Below are 22,607 nucleotides of genomic sequence, written 5' to 3' on the forward strand. Positions count from 1 at the left end.
AAACCTGGGTACAGCCACCCGCCGATTTCTGTTCTTGTCGTTTGGTCGTTGCATTATGTAGGTACCCATATAGTATACGACTGCTGCAGCTGCAGTTGAGGTCGGCAAGTTGTAATATTGAAAACTACTCGCGGGTGTGGGTGCATTCACGATGATATTTGAACACAGATTATAATATTTTCAATATCATATATAGGTCGGGTACGAATATTCGGCGCCTATCGTTTTGAAATAGGTTAGGTTAGGTTAGGTTACTTATCTAAATACGACGGAAATTTATTTTCGAAAAAACATCGTGACAACCTCGCCGTAACAGATAATACACGATAGTACAAAAATATTTTAATATACTTTTTTCTATCTGTTTAATCTATGTCAGTCGTCGCCCGTCGGTATTGTGCCCTACATACCGTGCGAAGATCGACGGTGGTTCACACACGTATTTTGTAAAATAAATGTCTTAAACGATCTTCGCGCATTAACGCAAAGTTGCTTGCGAAATTGAGTTGCAATTTAATGAGAATTTATTTCAGTCCAAATACGGACCATTATTTTGTGTATGGTGAAAATATTTCGAGTATTTTTCCATGAACATTTGAACATTAAGGAAAATAAAATTATTAAGTTATTATTTCAATCCGCGCGTGTTTAACTTGGAACTCACTATTATTATGTTAGGGTCTGATTTTTCCCATATATTTATTATTTATAACTGTACCTTCAGCTGCTGCTTCAAAAAAAAAAAAAAAAATATCTAAACGTTTTAAACAAGTAGCTGCTGCAGAGGAAGATCCGAAAACATTTTTTTTATTCCAAACGAACGCGCGCGGATAATCGGGCGCCACGACGACTCCGCGGAGATAATTTCGAATCAAAGCACGTTTTGACGGGTCGCCGCGTCCTTCGCGGTTGTATACATAGGAGAGACAATGGTGAAAGGGGTGAAGCAATTATTTTAGCCGCTTAATCGGATCCATAACCTTGCCGGTAATGGGATACAACATGAAAATAATATATTAAGTTTTTATAATATATATATATGTAGATAAGTATTCGAATAGACTTCGTGTCGATATCACACACACACACACACATATATATGAGCATTATAATAATAACGATAATATATTACAACGACGCAGTCCGAACAAGAGGAGGTGTGAACCATAATATTAAAATATATAATACACCAAACGTGTTATAATAATATTATAGTACATATTGCGTATATGCATTTTAATAGCCGTCCGCGGCGTTATAATTGGAATACGTTTGGTAACCGCAAACGGTGTCGGTCAGGAAAATGGGAGTACACGATCATGGTATGTGTATACGGGTATATACCTATAATATTATACTCGTATTATATGTATACACATGTGGCCGGAGTGTTCTTGTTATTGTTATTATTATTAATTTGTTTCATCAAAACGGTTTTGTTTTTATATATAAATAATAATATAATAATAATAATACATAATATATAATTTTCTAATTATTCGATAACATGGAAAAAAAAAAAAATCAATAATGTCTCCACTATTGGGTATAAAATATTAAAAGTAAACAAAATACAAAATGTTGACATAACCAATAACGGTCGTGACATGTGACGCGGTATATATAGGTACCACAATACTGGATGTGTCGTGCACATAATAATATAAATTATATTATCATATGACGGTTATTATATACAGTATAGTATATTATAATAGTATGACGTGTTACACAGCTGGACGGTTTTGATTGATTTTTTGCAATAATGCTGAAGACTAGAGAAACGACGACGGGCGGCTGACGGGGTGTTCATATGACGAACGGATGGTGTACGGTGATTGGTGGCATCGCCGTTCCGTCTTGGTCGTTCACCGCGCTCATCGTGATCGTCAGAGGTTCCTGCAGGTTGACAGGACACAACACGGTCGTCGAGCGTCCCGTGCACGGGATCCTCTGCGCAAACTTCCCGTTCAGGCACAGCTTTCAACAAAACCAAATCGTCATCGTTATTGTTTTTCGATAGTGAGATTTTTTTTTTTTTTTTGAAAATACATCTCTCGGGGACCGCAGTGATCGACTTGGGGGGGGGTAAATAGTGTGGGCATGATGAAATTAAAAAAATAATATGCTATCACACCGCTTCAATATTATAATATGACGTCTTCGTTGGACGGATTCAGACGTGTTGGGAAACAACGAGAGTTCATAATATGGCGTTCACTTTTATATTTAGTAAATGACACAATACGAACGTCACTCATTTCTTAAAAATAGCTAGTGCGAACGAAATTCATATTTTTTAGAGAACTTGAACGTAATACGGGCCAATTTAATTACGGTAAAATTAAATTTATAAAAACATTTTATTTTATCTAGTGTATTGTACGTATTTTCACCCACATATACAAATTAAAAATTAAAGTAATTCGAATGGTACTTTTTATCATGTTGTTTTTCATGATTTTTTGTGGACTATATTACTACAGTACGCTGTGGTGTCTTATTTCTGTGGATTATATAAATTCATTTTTAAATTAATAGTTAAATGGACGACCTAATGAACGCGTTCGTTTCGCCAATGAACGTCAGCATTGACGCGGTCCTTTTAAAAATAACGAATGTGAACGAATTCACTATTTAAGTGACCGTTCCACACATTGGACAGTTTCCATAAACTAACATAAACCGAAACCATATTTCTTAATTAGTTGTATGTGTCTAAGAAGCGAATGACTAGCGAGAATATTGCATACCGTTCTATATCTATGCGTTCCACTCGAAAAAAAGAAGTATACTGGGAATTACTCTAAACTATCCGAAAAATGAGTTGGGGTACTCGGTCCACCTGTCTTCCCCTTTCCACCTTAAGTCAAGCATTACATTTTCACAGAAACGGCTATCGACCTACCTCGTACGACCCAACCGGATTGGGTTGTGGCGATTTCCACGCCAGAATGATGCCATCTGGTCCGATCTGCCTGACGACGTGCAGACCGATAGGGTTTTCCGGTCCAATCAGGCACAAGTATTTACGGTCGTCGCTCTGAAACAGAATCGTTTTTTGTTTCAAATTGGCCGTGAAATAATGACGTCTCACGGAGTTTATATTATTATTCTAAAAACGAGTTTCCGCATTCATAAAGGAGGGTCGATTTGAATGATTTTTTTGGGGTAATCGTCTCTTACCACTCGGTCATAAAGTTAAACCACACGTAAACAAATGACGTTTTGAACAATAGTGACAAACGGTTGTACACAAAATAGAAAATTAGACAAAAATAGCAAAATAATACGTTTTGTTCAGGTAAATTATTTTCACATATTGGTTGCGTCCCAGCTAGGATGTCATTATGTATTAACTAATTATTTCTAATGATATACATAAGTAATATTGAGTTTTATAAAAAAATGTCTAGAAAATATCGCACTCACTGTACTTCTCTGCGTAATTTAATAATCCAATTTAAAAAATATATTTTATTTTTTATAGTTATTTATGATATTGGACTAGGTAGTTTTTTTTATTAACTGCAATAATAATAATAGTAAGATTTTAACGGTTATTGACTAGTTATTTTTACTAATTCGTGTCCAATTTATAGGGGGGTGGGGCAAGGGTGCAAATGTATGTTACCTTAAAGGTAATTTTCAAATATTTTCAATTAGTCCATGCCCAAGACGCAACTCGCCCACAAAAATGTATATGAGGGACGCTAATCATACCTATACGTGCTCCCTGTGAATTTAATACTGACGCCTGAGAGATGAGTTCAAAATGTTAGCTCTTCGGATGGCTCAGTCCAAAAGAAAAAATCTAAATATAACAATAATTGTAACCAGTGGTGGCGTGAAATTGTGGAGGCTTTGAAGCGTATTGTATATTTTAAATATTTTACCGCCGCACATTGAACCAAAATTGGCAACAAGGGCCATTAATAATATTATTAATTTTAATATTTGCCATGACATTTGTGCTGAGGTCTTACGATAATATATATATTTATTTACCCACCCACCCATTTCAGACATGAAGCATTTGCTTCAAATAATCCTATATCCTGTCGTCACTGATTGTAACACTTCTGTACGAAATATATTACGAGCGTTTAGTTGTATTACTCAACTGGGCCGCATGGCGTAATAATATATAGGACATAGGTACGATGAAAATGTTCGAACGGAACAATATCGATGACTTGGCGGAAACATTATTACCAGTGTGTTTATTATTTCTATAATCGTTTTGAACGAAAACCTCTGCTTTGCACGAGCATGTGGTGTAGATGGCCTTAAAACTATTGTTGTACGAATCGAACGGTGTTATGAAATTTTTTATTTTACAACGAGCTAACCTTTTCGTCCGAAGTGCACTCGGTGCCACCGTTCAAGTATTTTTCTACGGTCGTGCAATTAAAGTCGGGAGCGTATCGAGTGGATGGTACGGAATCGAGACCTCTCGTGAACTCTGATCGCCTGTTCCACTTGTCGTGCTCAGATAAATATAGCAGTTCGTCAGCCAGCATCATAATTATCTTGTTTTTTTCGAAATTTTTAGCCTCCAGCATGGCTGCTTGTTTGGTGAGGTGACAAACTGTTTGTTTTATCTTAGGCGGACATTTGTATTGTACCTAAACAAACCCATTGTCGGTACTCAGCACACACATTTCTTAAAATAATAAGTAGTAGGTATCAAACTCCGGGTATAAAATCATATACTTACGGGTCTCACAGATTTTGGGCGATCTGTAACAAATAAACAAATGTTGGTTATCGGTTATTGTGCACTCGATAGCAATACAAGAGTGACGTTAAATTGTATTAATTATAAATAATTTACCATCGGACGTTTCAGTAGAGTCATCCGACACGTTTAAGTTACTATTCGATTCTAACGTGGTATATACGTTGTTGAAATTGTCCATAACTTTTTGCAAAATTGGTTCAAAATGTTTAAAACAGGCATCACACGTCTGAAAAACATCATTCTAAGTATAAATTTATAATTTGTTTAGCTTTATTGGCGAATAATCAATTTTATTTTTTTTCCATTTTTTATTTGTTACAGAAAATTATTTTTGGGTGTGATGTCCTATATAATAGGACAATATTATAAGAATAGCACAATTTTGTTAACGGGTTTATTATTTCAAACAACCTTATTATTTTAATAATTTACCTGTAATTGTGTTAGGTTCGATAGTTGTGGCGTTGTTATGTGTTCATCGTTATCATCGATTTGCTCCAAGTTTAATTTTCCAACATTATTAGTCTGATAACAACATAATTTAGTTTAAATGATAAATTAAAGACAATTTTAAAATATATATATAGGTACTTTTAAGTTTTCACACTGAAGCTCCTCGGCAGCATTTTTCGATCCATTGTACGACATGTGCCTTTCCAAACTATCAATAATTTCTTGTTTCTGTGACAGTTCTTGGTTCAACTCGACAGTTATATTTTCTTTGATTTCCTTTTCTTCTGCTAGTGCATTTCGTAAAAGTTTTACGTGTGCCTAAGAAAACATAACAACCAATTGTATGTAATAATTACTTAGAAAAAACTTTTCAGTTAAAATACTGTCTTGAAATTGAAAAAGTCTGAACAGAACGATTCATTCATAAAGTTGAAAACAAATAGACGATTTTATAATAACACAAAATATATTATTATACGTTTAATAGGTTTGTCGTATTTAGTTTGTTCAGTCTTAATAGGTCCATACATTATTTGTCTAATATATATTATTGATAAACGTTTCCATTTAAATAATTATGTAAATATTTGCATCGTATAAATATATACATTATACATATATACTGTCTAGGATGTCCTTAAGATTTACAAGACACGGGGCAAAAAGTAATTGTGTGGCCCGATGCAATATGATTGATGATTTTTTTTTTGAACCTGAGCCCAGGGCTGTTTAGACTCTCTTACCCCTATAATTATGTCCCTGAATATTATGCATTATATTTTATATTTATACCAAGAATATTTTAAAAAATATTTACTTTATATTGCCATTAAGATTAAATAAACAATATATAGGTATATTGGATCTAATAAACATAAATTTCTTAAAATTAAATAACTCATAATTATCATGGATTCTATTCAGATAAAAATGTATGTATTTCCTTATTTATAATAACAAAAGCAAAAAATTAAAAATTACCTCAAGGGTTTCGACTTCCTCTTTGAGTTCTCCGTTTGTGACGTCATACTCATCAATTTGTTTCGATAATTTTAATATAGTAGATTGGTAATTTTTTGCCTGTTAAAGATTTAAATATAGTAAAATTGTTTTTAATATAAAATATATCAAAATGTTTACTTCAACGTTAGATTTCTCCTCCAGCTCAGCGTACACAGACTGTTTGAAACTAATATCTTTCTGTAGGTCCTTAAATTTCATTTTCTCACAATCTAATTGATTCCTGAGTACGGCATTTTCTGATTTAATTTGGCAAACTTCATTAACGAACTGGTCCATATCATTTCTGAGTTGTGTTTCACGACGGACCCATGACTGCTTTTCCACATCTTTAGCTTTGAGCTTGTGCATAAGTTCTCGTATCTCCGTTTCGAGCCCATGTATTCTGTCTAAAAGTTCTGGTTCCCTATCTCTAGAATCAGCTGATAACCGCATCCGGTTCTCGCGATCTGTCAACTGTTTTTGTTTTTCTGCCAGTTCTGAGTTCAATTCTTCAATTTGCCGCTTGTATCCTTCCTCGACGTTAGCCAAAATGTTATCAGCCTGTTGTAATGTCTGTTGATAAACATTTTCTTTGAATTCAAGGTCATGGATCCGTTTTTCCATTTCCATTCGCTCTTTAGTCATAATGCGTAGTTTCTCTAAATAATCTATGTCCAGTTCTGTAGACTGTTTGTACTCAATAGCCGTCGTCGTTGATTTGGATTTGCGATAATGTTTACACACAACACGCCATATATTCCATAAAACTATTGCCGGCCATGCATTTTCCAAAATTTGTAATTTACATTTTGTTTCCATTTCGGATTCTTCAAGTTCAAAATTTCTCTGCTCATATTTATTGATCAACGCTTCCATAGAGGCCGCGTGCTTACGGGCTTCACATTTTTTTGCATTTACTTCAGATAATTCTTGCCGAAGTGCTTCGATTTCTTGGGCCTTGAAATTTAATTCTGTCTGTAGAGTATTTTTTTTTTCAGCCAACGTCATGTATTTGTTTTCCAACCTAAAAATTAAAAAAAATTAATAAACCGTTATTAAACAAAAACAATACATAGTTGGTTGTTTAAAAATGAACGTACTTCTGGAATCTAAGTCTGGTGTCATTTTCTGCCTCTTCAAATTCACATTTTTCTTCTTCTACCAATCGATTTTGTTCTTTTAGTTTGTCTATAGTGGAGTATAAAAGTTTTATTTCACTGGCCAGTCTTGATTCTCTATCGATAGTTGATGTTAAAAGTTTCACTCTATCATCGCCGTCACATTCATATGCTTCGATTTTCCTTTCTAAAGTTCGCCAGTGTTCTTTGTAAAACGACAATTCTTTAGCAACTCGATCATCAACTAATGGCACTTTGCGTTCTTCGATTTTTTCACGAATTCTGGATAGTTTTCTAAGTTCTTCGGTTAAATCGGTAGAAAGGATACCTATGGTTTTTTCAATAGGACTTTCCGTTTGAGTTGCTTCTGATATAGCTTCCGAATAAATATCCTCTTCAAAAATACCACTCTCTTGAAGGCAGTCTGTGTACGCCTGTTTATGGCGATCATTTTGATTTACGTCTGTTATACGGCACTCGAAATGCCGTATGAGAGCTAGTACTTGATTAATTGTTGATCTATCTTCTACACAATAACATACGCTGTTGTACATTTCCATCAGTCGTTGTTTAATGTTATCACAGCGCCTTACATCCTAAAATACAGTACTATAGTTAGGAAAAACTTATAAAATAAGTTGTATATGATGCGGTAGTTAAAATACCATTGTGTTTAATTTATATTTATTTATTGTGCGTAATATACGAATGTCAGTCGTCCGTTAGTGCACGTGTTACGTGGAAAATTATAAAATCATAACAGTATAGTTAACCTTTACATTCTACGGTGACGGCTGTTACCGCAGGAATGTTTGTTTGGTATGTCAAAAATTCTCCTTTATCAAACCCTCTCGGTTGCATCCCCCGAGGTAAAAATCGAAACCTGTAATAACCTTGCCCATGCATTACGGATGCCGTAAGAATATAATATTTTTATTACTAGTACGACCTACAGACGACGAGTGGAGTACTGAATCGGAAAGCCATTAAAAAGTAGACACAACTATTATTAAATAAGCGTTTTTAATTTTTGTGAGATATATTATGTATTAAATTTTAAATCAGATCACGATTCGTCCAAAGTATAAAATTCCTATTACAAGGTTGTCACATAGTGCTATAATGTACGCTTTAGGCGTTGCCATTCGAGGCCTGGCCTTATTGTATTTAAAACATTCTATCTCGTACATGAATATATGGTATTTATAATATTGTGATTTTTTTTTTTCAGTAGGAGTGGTAGGTAATAGGTAATGCTAATAAAGTCTAGAGGGTTCGTTGAGTTAACGGCGCACCTATAGATTTCGATGACATAATGGCTAGAATAATATAAATTGGTAATCAAATCAACGAATAACAATCGCGTGAGAGTGATTTTGAATATTACCTTTGTTTAGAATATTAAAAACAAAGTGTTACGAGCGTTGCATACAAATTTTACCCTGAAGATGGCAGTATTATTTTTGTTGCCCACCATTATTTCGTGTGAGCCATTATAATAAAAATCGTGAATTTATTTGGTTATTATTATTTTAAATTCTTATATTATACGCGTATTTAATATTTTCAAAATAATATGTTTTGGTGGTTGAGTTAAAATATATAATATATATAATTATATATTTTTTTTTATATTGTTCAATATATTTTCATTTATAATAATATGTTTGTTTTGCACTTGGTTAAGTTTAGGAACGTATACTTAAGATAAAATATATTTAAGGCATAATTGATATTTGGTAACAATTGAAGTAGGTACCTACCAACTGAATAATAAAAAATAAACAATGATTCGTTGTATATCTATCTACTTCAGGAAACGATATCTGTTTGGGTTCAACACTCAAATCCTAGTTGATTTTTGAACGCTAACACCTTGTTCTCACAATAAAGATAAAAATAGTTTTGTCATTACAAGGACAAAAAATAAAAAAATTGAACCAAAAATGTTTAAATAGTTTTAATATACAATAGAAAAAATAACCATTTTAAATTACTCTTTATTAGACTATACGAAACCACGACCTTGTTTCTCAAAGACTAATTTATTTTGTGACACATTATCCATACAATTTTGTAGATCCTGCTGTGATAATTTGTATAGATTAGGTACTTACTAATTCGTTTTCGTGTTGGTCTCCGTCACTGCAAAAATCATCACTGGTGGCCAGTGACATAACACCGGAGTCGCTCATATCTTCGGTGGTTTCACGGTTTTGAATTTTCAACTATAAAAACAATGGGTTCGAATAAGCGCGAAAACGTTTTGCAATCATACGGGATACATTTCATATTCAATAACAAAAAAAAAGCCATTATACAGAGCGTGATAAATGTTGAATGCATAAATGCATTTATAATTTGATGGTTAAATAGCAATCAAATAATAGAGAACGATACCATAAAAAACACACTATTTAAATGTGCACTTTTTTTTAAACATCAAATACGATTTTAGTTATATTTGTAATCTTACTTTGGTCGTTGTTTCTATATCTTCCAACTCCAAAAGCCTGAACTCGAGTAGTTCATTGTGTTCTGATGTTTCTTTAAGTTGCGTTTGCAATTTATTCACTTCAGCTAAAAGGTCAGAATTTATATTAGACAACCGTTGGATTTCTCGTTTGTCTTTACGCAACGTCGAGTCTTTGAGTTGTTGCACTTGCATGCAATTATATGCACGCAGTAATTCTGAATGTTTTTCTGAGAGTAATGAAAACATAGTTTCCAAATCCACCATCTGTAAGTAAAACTCTTATAAGAAACAGTTCTATATTTATCTTCGCAGTAAAAGTAATTAAAATATTTGTGGTTTTTTTTTTCATTTCTGAGTTTAAGCTTTCCTTGCTTTATAGTTAGCGCAGATGTCATATATGCATATTTAAATATTTTATTGCAGTATATGCATAAATATTGATCATAAATGGAGATACCTAACTACCCAAGACAAATGTAAAATTCTAAGCTTTAAGCAAATTTTTCGAAATATAATTTTTGAGATATCGTGTTATTGTATATTAGATTGAACTATATAAGTCTCGAGATTTATTTTTAGTCACACTGTGCTCTCTTTTTCTTGTAAATAAATTATATATCGTGGCCAAGTCGTACATGGTACAATATTGTTGTATTACGTTATAATATTTACTTACTTATAATTTATTTAATAATTATCTTATACGCAGCATATAATATAGTACGCGTATAGTTAACAAATAGATTTAAAACAATTGTTTCACGCATAGTCAAAAAAAATCTTTAATCCTTCCAATGTACCTACCTGTGGTGATTGATTTTCATCATCTAAAATTATCGAATTCACCGTGTTTCCTCCCACGCGGTTATCGACTTCGACAGATTTTTTCCGTACGTCCAGAACATCTTGAACGGTCGCTTTTGATGAATTTGTTAATATTTGTTGTACCTACATAAAAGAAATGTAATTTTTATGACATACTAAACACAGCATACCCAAAGTAGAATGCACTACAAAAATATATGTACAACTATTTATTCTGTACAGACTCCCATGTGGAATAGTTGAAGCTTTCGAGAGTTTACAATTACTATAAATACAGTTTTAAAAACTATATACGTGATTTCTAATAATAATAATTATAGGTTCGATGGAATTGTAAATTACCTTAATGCTAGTGATTCGGTCAGTAAGTTTTGTTGAGCCAGTTTCTGAAGAGGCGTCGTTCTAAGTTTTGATTCATAAAAAAAAAAAAAAGTATATTTAATATTATGTATAGACTCAAAATGTTTTTTTCATAAGATAAAACGGTTAGTTCAATCAGGAGAATTATTCATACTAGACACTATCAAAGTTCAACATCAATAAATTTAGCCAATTTAGCAACGAGCAACAGATGCGAGTGACTACAACTTTTATTAAATTTTTTTCGTAAAAAAATGTATTTATTAATATAGGTGGTACCTTCTATCTATCCATCTATGTAGGTAATTTTGGCAATAGTAAAAATTTAGAATAATGACATAAGATTTATGTATATAGAAAAAACAAAAAAATTAATGGAATGAACAATTTTTAATAAAGGTTTCGTCAAACGTACAAAATCATAAATTGTTCATTATAAATTATAATAGATTTGTCTATTATTTTTATCAAAATTAATGTTAAGTACTAATTTATCACACATACAATTATCGAATTTGAGCCAATGCAATAATTGTATGGTTACATAATTTTAAAGTTATAAGTAGATATTATATTAAATAAAAAAAAATGATCTTCTCCTCATGTTACTTATTAGTATTTTTTTTATGATTCGAAAATGAGAAAATATGTCCGAGCACTAATGATTTTGGAAAGTTTAATTTTACTTGTTTTTAGTATTGGAAGGAATTATTATTTAATTGCAGGTATATAATTAATAATTATTATAACTTGGACAGTTATACGAATGTAAAAATCTTAAATCACTACAACAACAATTATAAATTAGTTGAATTCCTTTCTTAATATAGGTAGTTATACGATGTAATCATAAGTCAATAAGAAATAGTAAGAAACAAAATGTGATATTTTGTAACTGTTTAATTTTCTTTTCCTTTTATTTAACAATTAATTTGTATCATTAATTTTATACGATTTAAAACTTTCAATACATAATTATAAAATATACACAATTTAATCAAATATGTTTAGAAAAATCAAATAATTATTATTATTATATACCTACTTAACTCGAAATATATTATGTTACATTCATATTTTATTTATATAAGCTGTTGGTATGTTTAGTAGATATTATTTCAAAGTTTTCATACACCTAAACAGTAAGAGAATTGTCAAATCTCACAGGTATCTCTTTTTTTTTGGTAAAAATTAAAAACCTAATAATAATTTTAATATGGAAGATGGTTTGTATAGTTAATAACTCATTATTTTTCATGGTTTAAAATTAGAAGAGTAATAAATAAATGTACTCAGTGTGTAGTTGTACTATACAATTTATATGCTGAATAACTAATTTATTAATACCTATATTTACATAACAAATAGTGGAACAATTACATATTATATGTAAGTATTTGTAAAGTTTCGATAAAATTTACCTATTAAAAAAAATAAAGTGTTATTTCTTTATGGAAAGTAGTTCTTAAATCAAAGATGCTCTCACTGTATAATTTTCAATTTATACATCCAAATGACTTCATATAGTGTTACCGGTTATATGATAAACATATCCAATCAATAATTAATAAAATATAATATGAGATTTATAAAATAAAAACAATTTAATCTTTTCATTAAATGAAATAAAATATAAACGATTTTAATTACTATTATTTATTTAGTTTTGTATATTAATATTTTTACTTCATAATTCAGTCATGTTTTAATGCAAAAATATGGAACATAAAATTAAATCCAATTACACGTTGTCACGAATATATAATTTAATTCTTTAATGCAATATTCTGAAACGTCAACATTTCATTTTTGGATTTAATATACTGGAAATATAAGTGTATTAAAAGTATTAAACGCCTTCCATGTAACATATTTCGTTTTTATAAAATTATTACTAAACAACATATTATAAATGGAGTACAAACAACTTTAAATAATATATATATTAAAAATAACATTAAATGCCTAGGTAGGTATCAAAATTAAAATAAAATGTTTAACTTTGATACTGTAAATAATGGAAAGCGCGCAAACGATTTAATAAATATAATATCTGTTAAAAACAGTTCATAATATGTTATTTACTCTAAAATGTACAATTAATTTTGTAATCATAAAAAATAACAATGTTACATTAATTATAATTTACTCGGTTAAAAATATTATATTCGCGTTATTATGCACTAGGAAGTGAAAATTAAAATATCTACAATGTTTTATAATTTTATTAGAAAGGTTTATTCTTATTGAAGAACAGACATCGAGAACGGGTATTGAAAAGTCCCGTACAACATTACAAACCCATCATTACGGTACACACTCGGGTTAAAAACAATATCAAAAATAATGATATGATTACGAATATCTTTTTGGTCGGGCATCACGAATATTCATCTTTCCTACAACAGTCGTGCACAGATTAAAGGCACACCAATGTTATGTTATTAATATTTCTCATATTATTGTTTTTCGCCATTATTATTGCGATCATTCATATAATATTGGAGGCCCGACACGCACACTCGCAGGCCACAGCTTTATTACGGCGACGGGGAGAAAGCATTATTTTATTTTCGAAATATATTTTTTATAATAATAGTAAAACATCCGTTACGCGTGTTTAACATATTTTTTTACGATGCACGTATGCACAATGCACATGCATAATAATAATAATAATAATAATAATAATAATAATAATAATAATAATATATCGGCCGTAACCATAAAAACGTTCGTAGAAATCGATGGGCGACATTCGACATTCGAGTGTGACATTTCAACGTCTTCTCGAGCTCGCATTTAACACGGTTTTCGTGTCGACAGCTTACGTTACTTCAGGTTAGGTCAGGTTAAATTATAAGTATTCAGTTTAAATTCGCAACAACGCAGTTCACACATATTATAACGATGTGATACGTATCATTACATGCATTAAACGAAACTAGACTACTATAGAGTTAAGTTTAAATATGATTTGAAATGTTTGTCAACTATGACATGGATTAGATATAATATCATGTCATTAGGACCTATTTTATTTTATTGTTATCGCTGACGTATTGAAAATGCAGTGGACTTGATTATAATACCTATTGTGTGTCGTGTGTGTTATTTTATATTATTATATTAATAAAAAATAATGATCTATAAAAACATAATATTATTATATTGTTATGAATTAGAAGGTTATTTTTCATAAACATAATCATTAACTTTCAACGGTTACATAACAATATTGCTGTTGAAAGTGAAAAATGTAATTCGTCTTACCTTATGGCTCGGTCCTTTTTTTTTAAAACTGGACTGTTGGGAACCTTCATTCAGCTTTTTGATCTGAAAAATAAAGAAAGATAACAGTGATAACGATTAACGATATTCATAAAAATAATAATAACACTAATTAATAATAATAGGCGATGACGTCGTATGAAAAATAACGTTCTAATCGCTTCAATTTTTAATATAGTTCACTTTCATTTTCTTGCTGCAGTCTTCTGCGATTTACTTTATTATTTTTTCATAATCATTAATGTATTTATTTTTTTTTGCACACGCGATTTCGAGGCAGATCGTGATCCCGCCAAAATGGTGCCTTGGATCGTTCGTGATGTCGTGGGTGCTTCAAACCAGTCGTTTGTTGCGAGCGGCACACTCATACAAATACACTTTCACCTCCGACCGGATCACGTTTTACCTCCACCTCAATTCTAGTATACCTATGTGTTTGGCACCCGGCGCATGGTCAAATTGGACCAACTAATTAATTTCGACACCTGTTTACCGCGGTCGATCAACCCACCTGCATGGATGCATGTCAGCCTGTTTAATGTACCGTTTATCGTTTCATAATTTTTAATCAAAATATTTCAATGCTTATACCACAGAAAACTGCAGAAGGTAATACAAATTAGATTTATCCCCCCCTCCCCACCCCACACTCCTCGTAATGATAAATCGTTTGAAATGTTGATGCATTAGAGTATTAGCTATTATAGGCATCTAACTTATACTTTGTTAATGTGTACTGTGTACACATACTATTTTATAAATATTAGGTGGGTATATATCACGTATTATACTATTATTATTATTATTAATGCACACTTGATACCTACATTTATAATTTTTCATAATATTATGTAATATAATAAAAGTTATTATTTATATAACTATTTATATTGACCTTTGAGAAAAACTTAAAAAATTACAGACAAAAAAAAAATTAAATTTGGGATTTATATTCGTGATGGTTTATTGTTTGGAGGACGTCGTTCCCGCATGTGTTGGCCCTGTCTTACTAACGCATAAATGAATAATATACCAAAATGTACGTCCAGCAGTTCCAATTTTATTAAAATGAAGTGACCTATTATCAAATTTAAATGTAAGAAAATTATCTGTGTTCTCTCGTTGGTTTTAACGGTGTTTTTATTTTTAATTGAATTATAAGCATTTTTAAATATTAAGTAATATTTTACATAGGTATCTACTCATAATCACTTAAAAATACAAATATCGTAAAAAACCAACGAGAGAACACAGTTAAAATTATTTTATTCAAGTTTGATAATAGGTCAATTTGTTCTAATATTTAAGCTAACAACACAAAATTGGAACTGCTGGATGTACATTTTGGTACCTAAGTATATTATGCGTTGGTAATACGGAGACAACACATGTGGGTACGAAGTCCTCTTAAGTTGAATTATAAATCTTACGACAGCTTACAACCGGAATTGATCATCCGTGAGATGTGGGTGCGTATGCTATTTAAATTGTCAATTAATATGTGCCAGTGCCACTACATAGGTAATGCCAGTAAGAAAATTGGACTTATTTTTATTATTATTTTTTTTTTTTTGATAAAAGCGCGTGGTAACGAGTAATGACTAATGGATTAGAAAATGAATTGAAATACGTCTTAGCAAGTTGCAGGGACAAAAAAATAAATAAAACAACGTTCACAATTTATTCTACTTGGATTTGACATTTGTTGGCCTTTATTCATAAGCAGATGAGTCATGTATGAAATCACACAAATTTGACAGGTGAACACGCCTATTCCCCACAGGAAATCCGCCAATTCGTTTCAACTGATTAATGGACAGTGCCGTATGTATGCTATATACACTACGAGAAAACAAACGAAGGAGGTCAAAGCAATAAATATCTACTACTACAAAAAAATCTAAGTACTACATATTATACTGATATGGGTGGAAATTCTATGAACGTCTTGAGCAAAGTGCTAATAATTCGTTGATTGTTTTTAAAAATGAATCATAAAATATAAGATTTATGTTATGTCACACGTCGGTATTTATATTTATATATGGGTACTGTTGTAATTCATTATAATTTTATGTTAAGATTGTCAACTATTTATTTTTATTTTTAATTCATAACATGCTTTGATAACGTCTTAAACGTAAATTACATATTATTATTATTATAGTTAAGGAGAAAAAAAAATGAATATACATGCTGCTATTAAATGTAGGTATACACTGCACACGCTTGAATACACTCGGTTTCAATATAGAACTCTATACCTATACTTATATAGGTACTATATACATAAAAAAAATGTAATAAAAATGAATAACTATAATATTAGTTGAGACATTTTATAGCTTCTATAAATGCTTTAATAATTAAATTCTCTCACGTGTCGTCTAGTGTCCGATTGACCACATTCCAGAATTTTCAACGAGTTTTCAAAATTTTGTAAGGTCATCTCACATGAGAATATTACGAAACTTTGAGACATTTGAAAAATGTTAACCCTTATACAATAGGAACACTATATAGTTGGCGGTATAAGGCTTATATAGCGATATCTAAATTTAGTATGAAATAATAAATATATTGTAATATACGTAACTAAACCAACATAATAATAATTATGTATACATATATTATATTTTTTTCAAACCGGTAAAATCAAAATTACAATTTTTTTTTTATTTTTTACTTAAAAAAACGTTCAATAATAATATATTATATAGATGTTAACTATTATAATGACGTAATAAAGTGATTTAGTCGATTTAGATATTAAATACACCACTATAAGGTTTACAATCGTTATAAGAATACTAGTAATACTGGATTATAGCTAAAAAATGCAATAAAATGATAATTTAAAGTTGTAATTTGTAAATGTCGCAATATACCGTGTATAATGTATATAATAGCCTGACACAACCACATGTGACCTAAAGATGTGGGAAATGTCTATTATATTCTAAAAGGTTAATAACCACCAAATTCATATAAAATACTATTACCTCCCTACCTAGTAAATTTAGTTAACATATAATATAATGTGTATAACATAAAATCAATTTGTTAAAAATATGTAGGCATTATAAAAATATACGATTCAAGATAAAATGACTAGATTTTTGATCTCCCTAACCTACTTAATAAAACATTTTAGTTTTTTAGTTGGTCATATTGATTTATAGTACCTATTAGAATTAAGACTTAAACAAAAACACAAATTTGCATTTATTTACGATTTTGTTGATACTGATTATGGTTTTAAGTTTTAAGTAAAAAAAGAGAAACTATTGATTTTATGAATTTTATATCTAAAGACACTTAACCTAATGGTTATTACCTAATGAGTAATGTACTTACTAATGTGTCTCTATAATTTATACTTAATTGATTAATCAGTGAATAAAAAATATAACGTTAATACTGTTTGAGGTTTGTTAAGATCACAAAAAATTTAGTTTATTTTTTGGGATTCCTTGAGTAAAATAATAAAATAAAAATCTATTAAAATATAAATATAAAATATGTAATATATAAATATTACATTATGCAATAATTTTTTTTCGGAAATTGTTTTGTACATATCTATAGTTAATATTAAGTTCGTAACGTATTTAAATTTAAATAGGAGACTGAATATTTTTATATAGCTATTAATTATTCATGATTTATTGAAAGCAATTAACTATTTTAACCTACATTCGATGGGAAGCCAACACAATATACTATGGTATATTAGTGTAACTTATTAAGAATTAAAAAAATACTTATTAATGGTGGCTAAATAGTAAATACATTATTTATGAAATTGAATTATTTCATTTCAAAACTACCTATACATTTTTAATATTTTACAATTGTATAATCTTCTATTAGGCATGAGCATAAACTGCAAATTAAAAGCAAAAAGTGTATTTTTTAATATTGTACGCTCAATTCATATTATATTATTACATTTATACTTGTTCTGATTTATTTAAATTTTAAAATAAGTATTCTAATTTATTAATTTGTTAGTTGTTACCTACCTATAAATTTATTATTATTTAAATTTTTAGTTTTTACGTAATAACTCCTATCTCATCAATGTGAATATGTGATACTGAATGGAGTATCAACATCAAAATATATCCACTAACTCTGTGATAAGTAGTAAAATTAGGAAAATTAAAATGTTTGCATTAACAGTTATGTTAGGTACCTAGTTAAATAGTGGGTATAATAATTCATAATGATGGTCTTATAACTTTAATTATGTTATGTGTTTGTAATTATTTTATTTTTAATACACAATAAATCAAGACAATGGAACATTGAATAATAATATTGTAAATAATAGATAACTGTTATTTTATTATAGAGCTGTATAATAATACAAATAGTTTGTTTTTTACTGTGTGTTTTAAAAAAAAATGTTCAACGCGTGTAACATGTTATTATTAGTTGTATAATATGTGCATAAGTGTATTCATAAGTTATATTATACATGAAATTAAATTGTTATATAAACATGAAGTGTAAAGCCCTAGACCAAATCTACTAATTATTGAATTTACGAATAAAGTGAATTACAATAATTATAATACCTATCGTCTTTAACGCACTTTGATAATATCCTCTGACCATAAAATAATCAATTATGCAGGTGCAACTTGAAATAACGCTCGTTGAGTCTCAAGTAGGCACTTGTTGGTACACTGTCTACAACCCGGAATATTCATCCGAAAGGCGATAATAATAATATTATGATTTGGAGAAAACTAATTAATTTGTTCGCGTATCTGTTATTGTTGTTGTCTTGTTGTTAATAACGTAATAAGCAGTGATCACACAAACAAATAACAATATAACGGTAGAACGATGATGCGTTTCGGTTGAACGAACTTCAACATATCCTCTGTGTGTGTGTGTGTGTGTGTGTGTGTGTGTGTGTATCCTAATCGAATAACTATTATCGCGTTTTATACGCTATTATTCCTTTCGTAATGAACATCAATAATAATAATGATAAAAAATAATATGCAATGTTTTAAATATATTATTTTATTCTCGACAACGGAGTCCGTATATGCTCAAACGTAACCGGTTCGTCGTCAGCCCCGCGATTTAGGGACCCCCGAGGGTCCCCCGGTAACGTTATCGTCGTAATAATATAATTACATTATTGTTATTAAACCGTTTGTACGACTGCAGCCGCAGGTACGTGTGTATAACACGACTGCGGACTGGGTGTGCGGATGGCGCGTGTGTGCGCATATCAGTGAAAGTACAAACGGCGGCTTGGCGGTGGCGGCGGCGGCGGGAGAAAGTAGCTTCGGCCCGTTCCGGAGTGCAAGCGGGAAAAAAAATATTATAAACAGGCTCATGACGGGTGCGTGTGTGTGTGTGTGTGTGTGTGTGTGTGTTTATTATTATTATTTTTATTATTATTGTTATCGTACCTATTTCTCTAGTTCCCGGCCGCGACGATATAACATTATTATAATAAGTTTACAACGCGCACACGCATGATGGTAAATATAAGTACGCGGTACAATAGTATGCATTCTTGAACTTCCAATACCGTTAATGACTTTCAAAATAATATTCACTGTCCATATTTATAATATCATAACCTTCACCTTTCACACAAATACGTAGTACACCTAGTACGCGTAATACACGTATTTATAAATTTATTTTATAATATAATATAATAGGCGTAAGACGTATATTATAATAATATTAATATATATTTTTGGTATTTGTATTATAATAATTATTATTATTAGCGTTGGGTCTATGAAGCAGCTGGTATAGCTGTACCTACCTATAATCGGTGGCCGGACGGATATTTCGTGACGCCAAGAGCAATAGATTATCATGGTTAAATATATAATGATATGTAGACCGTAGACGTATAGTCTCCAAACATTACTGTGCTTGCAAGCGACCATTAAGACAACAATGGGCATAAGACGTTATGATGATGGTGTAACAAATAACAATTGTTTCTTGTGTATTGCACAAGTCTCCGAAAAAAATAGACCTTATTTAGATATTGCAGGGGTCCTCGTCTAATGGGTAATATATGGAATAGGTACACGAGTGTACTTGAGAGACACCATATTAATATAATGTGTTGGTAGGTATAATATCGTCCTATACCGACTAACTACTTGAAAGTTAACACAAATACAAATTTAGATCGTTTAGTTGACACAAACGTATAGTGTAGGTACCTAAATAGTAAATATTATAAAGTTTATCGCGGCATCGACTACTTGAAGGTTAATACAAATTCAATTTTAGTTAGTTTATTTAAAGATTTTAAGCACAAAAAAATTACTGAACGTCGTCATAGATATTGCCAATCGATTATAATAATAATGTATTGTTAACAAGTAACAACCTTAATACAGATAAATCATTTTTTATTTAAATAAAATTTCTATCAAAATATATAATTTTAAATCTGTGATCATCGTATTACAAATGCCTCACTTAAACGTTTAAACGTCATAGTGGAAAATATTCATGATTTGTATTTTGAAAATTATAATTATACATTCTCATAATATACATTATACATTTAAACATAGTTGTAAAAGGTACATTTTTGCTGATTTTATTACAACAATTATTGTTTACGTCAACACGAACTTGAATTCGACGATAAAAATTATTATTTAGCATATCATATTGTGTTTTATAATTTTATATCAAACTCTGTCAATAATTAATATTAATATATGCATATTTGTATAAATCCTATAAAATATAGTATAACATTAATATTATAGTGGCTAGTTTAATTGATTATATTTGAAACTACGATTTTAACTTCCAAATTACAGAAACAAAACTGTAATTTAAATAATATAATGTACCTATTTGACATTTATAAATATTTCAGGTACCTACATCGTGTACCTACAATCTATATACTATAATGATATAACAGTATTTTATGCAAAATTAAACTCATAGATAGGGCCTACATAAAAGAACATCTCAAAAATGTTGAATGAACGCTGCAGTTAATACTATTGTTATATTATGTTCCGTATAATGTCATTTCTATAAAACTGTTTAAAAATTAAAATTTATATAGGTATACAGGTATACTTATAAAAGATAATAATGATACGTATTCATACATTGTAGTAGGGATCGTAGGTTTGGCCATTATTTTGGAATTGCGTAGTAAAGATTGAATATAAGTATAAATATAGATAATGCATAACAAGAAGTTAAAATTTAAGAAATATTTTTTAAATATTAAAAAAGTAAAAGATTTATGAATAATAAGAATAATATAAAATGTACATAGCTATGATTAATATTATATCAAAGCGTCTGTGTCAATATAAATCTGTGCCATATATTATAGTAATATTATTATTTGTAAATTCAGTCGTAATAGAATTTATGTAAGCGTGTGAGTGCTGAGTATCGAGTAGAATGGATCTAATTAAGTATTTTATTATATACAAATTGGATTTTCTTCACATTTATTATTAATACGAGACATTGAAAAAAAGTGTGCTATAATCCTTTGAATCCGTCTTCACAAGCCATTAAGCTCAGGTCGTTTAAATACTCATAAACGTAATAAAGTACGTACCTACCCTTATTATTAAAAAAATATAAATATCTATGGCAAAAAATATCGAATGATAGAGCTTTTATGAGATTTTAATATTACATACAATACCATCATTTAGGTACCTACATATTGTACTCAATATTTTATTTCATATTTTTTTTTGGACTTGAGTAATTTTAATGGTTTGCTTTAATTTTTAAAGAAGACACTTGTCTTACATATTTTATTTTGAATATAATAACTGTATATTTGATAATGAAACTCCTCAAATGTTTATTTAGAATGAATAAATAATAATATTATATTGTCGCGTATAATTATACAATTTATACCTACTAATGTAAAAATATACATTAAAAACTAGAAAGCAAGTATAATAAATTATTGATTAATATAAACTGACAGACTTAATAAATTATTACTCGTATTAATCATATTATTATGCAATAAAGTCATAACAATTAATGACAGTTACTAATTCTTTTCATGATCTCAAAGGTAGTTATTATCTAATTTGTATCGTATTGAGTGAAATTAACTATTTTACATTTATTTTTTATATTAATAACTACCAATTCCCTATAGTAATAATAGCTCGTTGAAATTATTAGGTAATTTGTATATTGTATACCTCGGTTATGATTGAGAGTTATAACAAACAGAGCTAACAGAATAAGCTTGATATTTAAAACTATATTGTTTGACACCTAGCTAACATATTATGTTATAAATTTCAATTTATCAAGGTCGAAA

The 22,607-nt window shown here is 29.9% G+C and overlaps 1 protein-coding gene across 4 annotated transcripts in view; it reads right to left on the minus strand.

Annotated features, from left to right (window-relative positions):
- Positions 1-1,434: 1,434 nt before the first annotated feature.
- Positions 1,435-22,607, minus strand: part of LOC100164843 (protein MLP1) — a 50,044-nt gene continuing 28,871 nt past the window's right edge. For 3 of the 4 annotated variants that reach the window (XM_029486895.1, XM_029486897.1, XM_029486896.1), the window contains 15 exons: positions 14,252-14,314; positions 10,961-11,020; positions 10,598-10,741; positions 9,794-10,057; positions 9,435-9,545; positions 7,300-7,913; positions 6,338-7,223; positions 6,179-6,277; positions 5,336-5,515; positions 5,177-5,269; positions 4,838-4,985; positions 4,721-4,743; positions 4,353-4,628; positions 2,909-3,043; positions 1,435-1,980 (listed from right to left, as the gene is read on the minus strand). In XM_029486895.1, the coding sequence (XP_029342755.1) occupies positions 1,810-1,980; positions 2,909-3,043; positions 4,353-4,628; positions 4,721-4,743; positions 4,838-4,985; positions 5,177-5,269; positions 5,336-5,515; positions 6,179-6,277; positions 6,338-7,223; positions 7,300-7,913; positions 9,435-9,545; positions 9,794-10,057; positions 10,598-10,741; positions 10,961-11,020; positions 14,252-14,314 (3,267 nt within the window). In that variant the 3' untranslated portion in view covers positions 1,435-1,809. The remainder of the gene's footprint in view (positions 1,981-2,908; positions 3,044-4,352; positions 4,629-4,720; positions 4,744-4,837; positions 4,986-5,176; positions 5,270-5,335; positions 5,516-6,178; positions 6,278-6,337; positions 7,224-7,299; positions 7,914-9,434; positions 9,546-9,793; positions 10,058-10,597; positions 10,742-10,960; positions 11,021-14,251; positions 14,315-22,607) is intronic. The other variant, XM_001947781.5, reaches the window with a different exon arrangement.

Source organism: Acyrthosiphon pisum, chromosome A1 (genome assembly GCF_005508785.2).
Source record: "Acyrthosiphon pisum isolate AL4f chromosome A1, pea_aphid_22Mar2018_4r6ur, whole genome shotgun sequence".
NCBI classification, from domain to species: Eukaryota; Metazoa; Arthropoda; class Insecta; order Hemiptera; family Aphididae; genus Acyrthosiphon; species Acyrthosiphon pisum.